The sequence below is a fragment of the Acomys minous genome (assembly GCF_964271855.1).
Source record: "Acomys minous genome assembly, chromosome: 7".
NCBI classification, from domain to species: Eukaryota; Metazoa; Chordata; class Mammalia; order Rodentia; family Muridae; genus Acomys; species Acomys minous.
The window spans coordinates 85568232-85580541 of NC_140488.1; the positions used below are offsets into that span (position 1 = coordinate 85568232).

The 12310-nt window shown below is 34.3% G+C and overlaps 1 protein-coding gene across 3 annotated transcripts in view; it reads left to right on the forward strand.

The window, feature by feature from the left end:
• Positions 1-12310, forward strand: part of IL1RAPL1 (interleukin 1 receptor accessory protein like 1) — a 1340631-nt gene that overhangs the window by 141371 nt on the left and 1186950 nt on the right. The window contains exon 1 of one of the 3 annotated variants that reach the window (XM_084788846.1): positions 723-895. The exons of the other annotated variants lie outside the window; for them this stretch is intronic. Coding sequence (XP_084644972.1) covers positions 796-895 — 100 coding nt within the window. The 5' untranslated portion in view covers positions 723-795. Of the gene's footprint in view, positions 1-722; positions 896-12310 lie in introns of those variants that run through there. 3 annotated transcript variants of the gene reach the window in all.

The following is a 12310-nucleotide window of genomic DNA, read 5'->3' on the forward strand; positions in this document are numbered from 1 at the left end:
ACAAGTATGTCTGTGTACCATGTATGTGCTACCTGGTATCCACATAGGTCAAAAAGAGGGTGTTGGATCCCCTGGAGTTACAGAATGTTATAAGCCACCATGTACATGCTAGGATTTCACATACTCTGGTGCCTCACCTTTGACCATGTCCCCTGGACGGGGAGACCTGGTGGCAATCAGAGGAAGGACAGCAGGTTACCAAGAAGAGACTTGATACCCTATGATCATATAGAGGGGGAGGTAATCCCCCTCAGGAACAGTCATAGGGGAGGGGAATAAGGGGAAATTGGGAGGGAGGGAAGAATGGGAGGATACAAGGGATAGGATAACCATTGAGATGTAACAAGAATAAATTAATAAAGGAGGAAAAAAAAAAGAAAGTATTAAAGAAAAAAAAAACATTCTTTCTTCTTTGAAGAGCATCTAACCTGAGTGGTAAGTTAAAGGTAGAGATGATACAATGAGACTGAATGGTGTGAAAAAGGCAGTATTGAAGACACATTCATTTCAGTCCAGGATGTGAAGGGACACTGGGACACTGGGAGAGAGAGAGAGAGAGAGAGAGAGAGAGAGAGAGAGAGAGAGAGAGAGAGAGAGAGAGAGAGAGAGAGAGAGAGATCTGCTATGAGTAGTGGTTGTTAAGTAGGAAGTTGAAGTAATGAAAGTACTATAGAGTTTTGTTTGCTTTTCTAACATGAATATTTCATGTCCATGTTATGTTCTTTTCTCCCTTCTTCTATGCACCCACTGCCTAACCCCAGACAACTCTCTTACTAAAAAGATTTTTTGAGAAAGATGTCAAGGATAATAGAATTTCTCAAGAAAAGATGTCAAAGGAAATTTTTGAATGAGGCACAGGGGCATCGTGAGAACACAGTGGAGGAAAAAGATAAAGGTACTATTCAGAAGTTAAGCCCAAAAAGTGGGGCAAGAATCAAAGCAACACTACAGGCAGGGATGAGGTAACCAGAGCCCTGAAGATAATCATAAGGAGCTGGAGTCTGAAGCAGGGGGAAAAAAGGCAAGACCAGTTAAGAGGTTTAAGGCAGAAGTTGACCTACTTAGAAAAAGCTCTTTGTCAACAACCAGACTTCTGACTGGAGGGAAAATAGCTCAAGAGGCCTAGGACTATGTTACTCTGTCTGAGCCCGAGTTCTTCTCAGAAAACAAAACATTTTAACTTCATTATGAAGGTATTAACAAATTAAATAGTGAGAAAAAGAGTATTTATAACCTAAATATTTTTTAAAACATTACTTGAAAAAATCATATATAAAACTTTAATTTGCATTTTTTTTGTCATTTAGCAGCCTCATGTGGACTATTGGAAGAATATCCTAAATTCATGAATTATCTAAACAAGGTGGAATTTTATTGCTTTTCAATATATAAAGGTGTCCAAGGTCACTTTTTATACTCTGTCAACTCCTTTAGCCTACATCTAAAAAAACAAAACAAAACAAAAACAAAGCCTTCAAATTACAGAATACTGTGTGTGAAAGAGAGTTTTTAGACTGGTTTATTAATTCAGCTAACTGAAATAGTCTGATGCTCTAAATACTTTAAGCATCATTAGTGGTACCTCATTTGTATTCCTAATTTGCTTCATAATTCACCTGGAGAGTGGTTTCCTCTTTTTAACTTTTGAGATTATAATGTAGTAATATAATTATATAATTTCTCCCTTCTCTGTCCTCTCTCTATACTCTTTTGTTTTGCCCTCACTCAAATCCATGGCTTATTTTCATTAGTATCTTCTACATGCATATATGTATACTTATATACTTAACTATTTCTAAGTAGGACCTGCTCAGTCTGTATAATGTAAATTGTGTGCATGTTCTCAGAGCTGAATACTTGGTACTCGAGAAATAATTTGTGTGCTCTTGCCTGGGAAAAAATATTTCTCTGGCTTTCAGTACTCCTTATCTGCCTGTAGTTCATTGTGTAGGGTTTACGCCTGTGGGCCTTTCTCATACTGATGAAATTTTATGGGTTTAGTTTATGACACTACTAGGAGACACACTGAAAACTCTGCAATACTGTTGCTTTTATAATATTTCTGCCCTCCTTCTACAATATTCCCTGTGCCATATGTGTACAAGTTGTTTTGTAGATGGACTTATTGTAACTAGACTCTACAAACCTGTATTTTGAGTAATTTTTTATAATAATCTCTGTCTGTTGCAAAGGAAAATTTATGTGATGAGGTGTGAGTACTACACTTAATCTGTGGCTATAAGGACAAATACTTGGGATACAGTTAAGGAATATGTTGATTTAGTAAAGTGGAGGTTGCAAGTTCCCTTCCAAGGTCCATGACTTCACTATGCTTGGGTAGTTGGCTAGGTTTCTAGTATCAGGGATTTTCAGCACCAATCTCCAGTCTCAACAACAGTGAATGAAAGCTCCTCTTGCCCTGAACCTTCTTCTGCATTTGTTATAGAATCTTTTGTTGATCTCTGTCATATTGACTGGTATAAGATGAAATTGAAAAGTTTTTTAAACAACTAAGCTTAATTGTAAAACAAAGCTATCTGGTATTCAACCCCATCAGAAACTTGAGAAGGAGTAAAATTGATTACCTGAGTATACAGGGAGTGCAGGTTAGTAGCTTCCCAAATGATAAGATGACAGAGACAGTTCGCTGCCTGATGCTTTAAGTTGATAATGATGAGATATGATAGCTATTGATTTACATTCAGAATTTTAGATACACCAAGATAGGAAATATGATTTCTTCAAGGCTGCCAAATACAAATAACCAAAACACTAAGAAGTTGCATTTATATAATTCCTGATTGTTTCATGGTTCTTCTTGCTGTAGGTAGTTTATTAGGTATACATGTAATAATATAAATGTATTTGTTAAAATTAAAAAAAATAATGTTAGTTATAAAAAATGAAAGGTTTCTTCATTTGTATTTCCTTAACTACTAGGAGTGATCAAAAATTGCAACCTTTCTTAGCCATTCTGTTTTTTAAAGAATGATTTGTTCAAGCTCATTTATTGAATGGATCATTTGATCTTTTGACATTTCACTTTTAGAATTCTTTATAGATTCTGGATATTAATCCTCTGTCAGAAGTATAGCTGGCAAAGATTTTCTGCCATTCTGTTGCTTTTCTCTTTATCCAATTTGTTCATCTGTGTAAAAGCTCTTTAGTTGCGTGAATTCCCACTTGCCAGCTGGTAGTCAAATTAAAGTATTCTTCAAAAAGCCTTTTCCCACACCTACATCCTATAGGGAACTGCCTATGATTACTTGTGGATGTTTCCATTTTTACGGTTTCAAATTTATGTCTTTGATTAATTTAATATTCCTTTCTTGTAAGATAGTAGATATTGGTCTAATTTCATTCTTCTGCTTGAGGACATCCAGTTTTCACAGTTCTGTTTGTTGACAATACTTTCTTTTCTTCTTTGTCAAATACTAAATGGAAAAAGTTACATGTCCTTATGTTTGAGACTTGGATTTTGTTACATTGGTACACATGTCTGGTTTTGTGCCAGTACCATATTTTTTTGTTACTAAGACTATAATATATCTTAAGATATGGAACAGTAATCACTCTGGCATTATAACTCTTGTTCAGAATGGTTTTGTCTGTAATGTATTTTGTGTTTACATATGCATTTTAGGAATGTTTCCCCCATATTTATGTGAAGAAATAGAGGGGTTTTTAATAGGAATTGCATGGAATCTGTAAATAGCTTTTGGTAAAATGACCAGTTCAACATTGTTAATTCTACCAATTCATGATCATTGGATGACTTTTGATTTTCTGCTGTCCTTATCTATCTTTTAATTCAGGGGTTTAAATATTTCACTGTAGTGATCCTCCATTTCCTTGGTTAGGCTTATAACTAGACATTTTATTTTCTTTGAGGCTACTGTGAATTAATATGGACAGTAGATTATTAAACGTATATATTCTGGAGATAAATTATGTTAGAATAAATCCTAGCTGTGTTCTTTTATATCTCTGTAAGTATATAAACTATCTATGTCTATTTCCCACTTATATTACCTACAAAATAAGTCACTAATAATTCATATTCATATTTTATATACCTGAAAACAAGGTGTATTCAACATCTTCAAGAAGGAAAAGCCCCTCCCAGACCCTTTTGCTTGCAATATATCTTTCCTTCACATTCCCAGAACAGCACATGCAACATTCTACTGAGGGTGAAGTGAACAGACTGTTTGTTCATTTCCAATTTGACACAATCTACAGTCATCTAAGAGACTCTGGTTCTCAGCCTTCCTAATATATAGCCATTTAAATTTCCTTTTATTCTTCTCTCATATATTACATCTTAACTGAAGTTTCCCTTCCCAACCTGCCCTCTCCTGCAGATCCACTGCTTCTCCATTTCCCTTCAGAAAAATCCAGGTCTCTCAGGGATATCAGCCAAACACAGCATGTCATGTTGCAATGTTTCTAGGTGCAAACCCGCATATTAAGGCTGCATGAGGCAACCCAGTAGGAGGAAAAAGGTGACAAATTAGGCAAAAGAGTCAGTGACAGGCCCCGCCCCATTGTTAGCTATCCCACAAAACACCAATCTACATAACTGTAAAATATATTGCAGAGAATATGGAGATGACCCATGCAGACTCCCTGATTCTTGGTTCAGTCTCTGTGAGCCCCTGTGAAACTAGCATAAATGATGCTGTGGGTTATGATCTCCTGGTATCTTTGATATCTACAGCTCCTATAGTTCTTCCTCCTCCCCTTCTGCAGGATGTCCAGAGCTCTGCCTACTGTTTGACTGTGGGTCTCTGCATCTGTTTTCATGAGTTGCTGGAAGATGAAGCCTCTCTGGTGATGATTATGCTAGGGTCTGGTCTGCGAGTATAACACAGTATTATTAGGAATAATTTATATTTTATATAAGCCTTGAAACAATTTATTGTATGTATTTTGTTTAGTACATTTGTATAAGTATAACCACATATATGCTTAGAATAACAGCAAGAGACAGTTTATTAGCATTATTGGACTCCTAACTGTATTTCTTAGCTGTAATCCTACAAACAAATATAACAATGAAATTCTCATCCTTAAAATCATAAAATATTTTCACTTTACTAATTGAATGCATCTGTATAGAAGTTGTGTATGTGAAAGTACAGGTGTCTATGAAAGAAAATGGATACACATGTAGAAGGCATAGTTGAACATTGAGTACATTTTTTAATGGATTGAAATTATTTTAATGCTATGAAATAATACTTTTGAGGTAAAATGTCTCACTGAGAATGTAGGGCTTTATGGGTTGTGTGAGTTAACTCCTCTAGCAAATTCTGGGTATTTGTCTATCTGTACAGCCACACTGCTGTGATTTCAAATGCATGCTGCCATGACTGGCTTTTTTTCACGTGCAATGATTGATGGTAATAGAACCACAGCATTTTACCCACTGAACTATGTCTCTGGAACTTAAAAATATTTTTTCACATCGTCCTTCAGCATTTTTCCCCATTTATTCTAACTCCTTTTAAAAATAATACTAAACAGCTGCTAGCATTCATTCTCTCTAGTCTTCCTCCTCCTACTCCTCTTCTTCCTGAGACAACGTTGTCCTGGAACTCTCCGTGTAGACCAGGCTGTACTTGAATTCACAAGGATCCACAAGCTCTGCCTCCGAGATCAAACATGTGTGCCACGAAGGCCAGTTTCTCATTGTTTATCTTAAATATAACCTAATCTGGATTTTATAGCCACTGTTCCAACGAACTTCTAGAAAAGAGCCCCACTGGCTTCCACATTACTAAGAACAGTTAGGAAAAATGTTTTTAGTTGTTGTTTACTTTGGTATAATTTGACCTATGGGCTACCTCTTACCACACACTTACTTGATCAACTCCTTGCATGGCTTAGGTTTTCCTAATATTCAACTGTTCCTTCTCAGTCATCTTTCATAGTTATCTGTCTTCTAAGAGACCTCTATATGAGTAGTTGAAGAAGACAAACTTATTCCATAGTCTCCTCTCCTTGTGCCCTTGGTAATTTCACCAACTACTGTAGTATTAAAGATTGTTTGCTGAAAATTGGATAGTTAATAATTTTTCCAACTCTTTTCCTAGTTTTCTAACTTGTATCACTAAATACTTATTTAACATATTCATGTGTAACCCACAGATACACACATTAGGTGAAGAGCACCCACAACTGTAGGTCTAATATTCCACTCAGAAGTGGTTGCACTCACCTCCTTACTTCTATCAGTTGCTATGATACCACACTTACAGCTCTTGGCAAAAATACTCCATATTCATCCTTCACTTCTTTTGTTCTGTCATACTCTGATTTTCTGGTTTTTTTGGATTTTTTTTTAGATTCTTTCTTTCTTTGAGCTTCACAGTAAACTCAGATGATGAGTGCTTCCTACTATCTACGTTGATATCACCCTGCACTAGATCACTACTGTTTCTTTCTGGAATTGGCAGTAGCCACTGTTCTGCCTTGTTCTGTGTTTCTCCCTTTCTGACATACAATAAATACAGAAGCCGAATTTCCATAAAATCCTATCATCTCTCCACAAAACCCTGCAGCTGGTCTGAACTGCACAAAGAGTAAAACCCAAAGTCTTTATAGAGTCTTATATGAAGTGTAGGATCTGGCTTTCATTATTTTTCTTGTGTCATTTCCTACCACTTTCTTCAAATTCATATACCTCTAGCCAGAGCAGTCCATCACTGTTCTTGATATTTTCTAGACATTCATTCACCAGAAAGCATGGTGTTCCTATGTATAAAACAATTTTATCTTACATATTTCCAATATTCTCTTTTCTTTTTCAGGCCTATGCCCAGATGTTATGCTTTGAATAAAGTTTTCCCTATGGTTTTAAACCTTTCCCTTTCCAGCCGTCCACTGACACTCCTGTGACTTTCCATCTTCTTTATATTGCTCAGATTTTTTCCAAAACAATATGTGATTTGCTCATTTAATGTGTCTTTTATTCTTTATGATTACATTTCATTTATTCTTAATAGTTTTGAGGTATAATTGACACACAGTAAATTTTACACATTAAGAATTGCACAGATAGATTCTGATATTTATCTATCTTTTCAGTCAAGATAAAGAATTTAGTTAAGTCCTCAAACTATTCATATTCATATCTCCTCATTACTCCTTCCTCTTCCCTTACTCCATTGCAACTAATTTTTCTTATATATTAAGTTCATACACACACACACACACACACACACACACACACACGCACATGAAACCTTTGAAGTATTGAATTTTATATTGATTTTAATTTATTATTTGAGAATTTCATATATTTTTAACAAATTATTTCTTGCTCTTCCAATTCTCCCAGATCCTTCTCTCTTCCTATCAATTTATATGTCTGTTTTCTTCTCCCCCTCTTTTTATCTTTTTTCTTTTTTAATTTTATTAATTTATTCATATTACATCTCAATTGTTATCTCATCCCTTGTATCCTCCCATTACTCCCTCCCTCCCACTTTCCCCTTACTCCCCTCCCCTATGACTGTTCCTGAGGGGGACCTCCTCCTCCTTTATATGCTCATAGGGTGTCAAGTCTCTTCTTAGTAGCCTGCTATCCTTCCTCTGAGTGCCACCAGGCCTCCTCATACAGGGGACGTGGTCAAATATGGGACACCAGAGTATGTGTGAAAGGCAGACCTTACTCTCCACTCAACTGTGGAGAATATCCTGTCCATTGGCTAGATCTGGGTAGGGGTTTGAAGTTTATGGCCTGTATTGTCCTTGGCTGGTGCCATAGTTTGAGCAGGACCCCTGGGCCCAAATTTGCCTATCATAATGTTCTTCTTGTAGGTTTCTAGGACCCTCTGTATCCTTCAACTTTGCCATTCCCCCATGCTTCTCTCATCCTCCTCTTAATAAAAGAAAAACCACTGAAATAGACAGAACTGCTAGTGTTGGCCGACTGCTCCTGAACATAGAGTATGTTTGATACACCCAATGTTACTAATTCAAGAAACTTGAGTTTTTTCTCTCTCAGCATATATCATTTGTTTACTTGTGAATAGCTTTCTTAGTGAATGGTGGGATTCTGTAGCAATTTACCCTCCTCTCTGCTACAGTAGTTTGGCTTCAACCAATGCAGGTTTTGTGCTGCTATCAAAGTTTCTGTGAGTTTTTATGTGGCCAATGCTCTTCTTTACTCTTCATAATCTGATAGTAAGCCCCCATTGCTGAAGACACCAGATGCTTATTTCGCATAACATGGGGAAATCAAGTTGGTGCTCAAGTGGAATTTTCACCTCCAGCATTTTAACACTGGAAGGCAATACACATTTCCTAGAAGAGAAAAGTAATTCAGTCTCACCCAGTTAAGAACCCTAAGAGCTATAACAGTGGTAGTCCTAAAGAGATTCCCTCTGGTAAAATAACGGCACAAATGTTACAGAAGTACCAACCAACTTTTTCGTTTGGCCTTAATGCCCATACCTGTTGTTGTTAATGGGGCCAAGAATTGGAGACTTGACAGATCATGGACCTTAGAGAAAAACCTGCTTCTATTATTCTGCTAAGTGAAAATAGCAATGAAACAATGCTTGATGACACATTGTTATATCCACAGAACAGCAGGTGGTGGACACGTTTAAGGAAATAACATTTTCAGACAAAATCAGGACAGGTACACATATTTTACTTTAGCTCTGCCTTCTCCTAGTAAATGTAATTTCTACTTTCTGTAGGAACACTTCTTTTTCTGGTTTGATCAGTAGTTTCCACTTAGTTGGTAATTAAAAAGTATGAACAAGTGAATAAAGGGGCTGCTGTTGGATTTTACTTTGACCTACAAACGTTATAGTGAAGAAGGTTATCTATTGATACAAGTGTTGCATTAAATGTATGCACTGACATAAGCTATTAATACCATATATTGTTTTCATTTACTAATTAAATTAGAATAATACCACTCACATTTTTGTTCACAACCTCCATTGCTATATTACTTACTTGAAATGTATGCCATTAATTTTTTTTGCATATTTTGTTTCTACAGCAAGCTCTATATGACCCACAAAGTTTTCCATCTCTCTTCATTCCTAACAACAGTCATTTTCAATATCTCAGAATTGTTATTGTATATTTCCGTCTCATAAAATGTAGATATCACATGTTTTCATTGAGTCACAATGTTTCATAAGAATGTATTTCTCAACTGTCTGTCTAAACCTTGACATACAGTAGCTATGTAGAATATTTTCTAGCAAATTCATACAAACATTCACGCTCCAATGGATTTATAAAGTATTTAGTACAGATTTTTTTCAAGAGTATTTCTTGGAATCTTTGAGGTAATTTAGCTTAAAACAATAAGTTACAAACTAACAAGTCACACCAATAAAAGTATATAATCACAAATTATCATAAACAAGTAAGTTTTTAAAAATTAATCATTTAATTTTTTGTATTTATGCATTTCTTTTGCATAAGAAATGTCTTTATGCTTATGATTATATACAAATTAATAATATATTAAGTTTAATGAAACATTACCATTTAGCAATTTAAGCAAACATAATGTTTTATGAGAAGATAGACAACATTTATATGTTTGTTAAAACCAAATGTTTAAACTGGAAACAAATGATGGGTTTTTAGAATGCATATATTCCTATTTATTAAAATGATGGCTCATTGATAACATTCATAAAAGAGTGCTTGCCTTCTAGATTCTTTTTCAATGTTAATTTACATGTTTTATTCCTTGAAACTGCATAGAATAGTTGCACACAAAACATTAAAATGGCTCCTCCCTTTTATTTATTTGTCATTCAATATTGCTTTTTTTGTTTTATACAAGCATACCAAATGCATAGTATTCATAATGTAGATGAATAAATTATAAATTTAAAGTAATTCATTAAAATATTGAATGTCTTTTGAGTTCAATTATTCTGCTGATCACAGATGATTGATATAGTCAATCATGATAGACATTGTCAGGCAATTTAGGTCCCAGTCTTCATATCATTTGAATTCAGAAAGAAATGCATGAAATTGAACAAATTCGAAAAATGGAGAGAAATTATAAGGGGGAGAATAAATGGAGTGAAATGAGAAAAATAACATTAAGAATTTAGACAACTTAGAAAAATTAGACCTAAGAACATCTTAACCCTTAAACAACTAAGCTTAATTGTAAAACAAAACTAACTGGTTTTTACATTCAGAATTTTAGACTCACCAAGATAGGGAAGATGTTTTCTTCAAGACTGCCAAATACAAATAGCCAAAACACTATGAATGTAACATTTATATAATTTGTGATTGTGGTTCTTCTTGCTGTAGGTAGTTTGTTGTATATATGTATAATAATATAAATGTTTATGTAAAAGTAAAAATATTTAATAATAAAAATGGAAAAAAGAATGTAGACAACTTTTAAAGCAAAAGTAAGAAGGGTATAATACTACATAGGCAGAAAAAATCAATTCTCACAGATGTCAGTTTTGTGTTATATATTTCTAATTATCTACCTATGGCAATTTTCTAATTTCTGTGTTATAAAGCTTAAAACATCATCTTGGTTCCACATGGTTTTGTTTATTTGTTGGTTTGGTTGGTTCACATGGCAGTTAAAGTGTTTCTTGAATTATAGTCACTGTACCAGTTTCCACTGCATTCAAAATTCTTTTGCATAATAGCAAACATATAGCTATGATACACTTAGGTTTGCTTTTCTCTCTCATCTCTTTAATTAGTCCACACATTTTATTAGCAAATTCTTTTGTGTCATTAATTCTTAAGCCTTAAAGGCATTTTTAAAGTCAAATAATCTTGAGATGCTCCTTATTGGAATCTTTATCTTTCTAATTGTTTCCTGTCCTTGAAGTCATTGTTTGAGAGGAAAGGAGAGAGGGTGCAAGGAAGAAAAAGAAAGAGACCTGAAGACCTTTCATGTTAACTGTTATCAATTATAGTTTCTTAAAGTTATTTTCAGCTATTTCCCCTTCAGCATCAAATTCAGCTGTCTTTTTTAATCTTGTCAAGTGGATTGCTTTTTTCTCTGGCATTGTAACTTTTCTCTGGGTAGTGCTTTGTTCTTATATGACCTGCTTCTTCGCTTGTCATGTTGGCACTTATTTCATATGCTCTTCTCACTTGTTCTTTGATTTCTACTTCTTTTTTCTTTGGTTCCTGCCATATCTTAAATCCTACTTTAAAACATTCTCTTTTTTCCTCTTTAAGTGCCTCTTTGGATATAAGTATGCAGTTTGTTTTTTTAGGCATTTCAATATTCTCTTTCCCTTGAGGCTATTTCTTCAGTCATTTCACCTTGTTCCTTCATGATATGAATTGTTTACAAATGGACAGTTCATTTTTGGTCTTGTAAATATACTTTTGGATGAAAAAGTTTCAATATTAAGTAAGAGTCTACTCTTGTTCATGCTCGTAAAGTATAATACTTTTGAGAAATTAAATACTACAAGGACATAAGCATTTATCTATGTCAATTTTCACTCAGCCATGTATGTAACAATCTGATAACAATTGATCTTTATTTTGTTATTAATGTGATCATAAATATCTCAAAATAAGATCCCAAATCCTATACCATTACAAAGTTACTCTAAGTGTGGTGAAGTATGAATTTCCATAATTTCTAGGTAGTTCTAGCTTTTTTATATTTTTTCTGGAAAAGATTGGAAGGCCTTCTCAAGACAGAGAACCCCATGTTTGCCATTTGAACTCTCTTTCTGGAATTCTTCTTTAATATCATGTATTAATTGTACAAAATAAACAGTTCCAATATGCCATATTAATACATGTGTATTATGAACTTTGATCATATTAACCCACATTAACCTTTCTTGATATCATTCCCCTCCAACTAGTTCTCTTCGTTTCTCTTTCTAAACACTCCCATTATATTTTCATATCTTAAAATTTCAATATGTATTCTGCATATGAAAGAAATTATGTAATATTTGTGGTTTTGAGTCTGACTTATTTTATTTAACATGATAATCTCTTGTTCTATACATTTTCTCACACAAAACATAATTTAATTCTTTTATATTTTTCCTCTGTTGACTTCAACCAAATATTTCTCTCGTAACTTTAAACCTACCTACTGTAACTCTGCCTGAGTATGCCTATATTTGCTTTTTTGGTGTGCTCTCTTTCCTTTGGCGATTCCCAGGAGATATTTGTTGTTTCCTTTCTTTTTTCTTTTTCATGCTTGATATTGAGGGTGATCAAATAGTTTGCCTTTTGTTTTCTTGTGGCATGCTCTTTAGCATTTAGCTTTTATTTTTGCTAGTGGTTCTTCTGTTAGGAG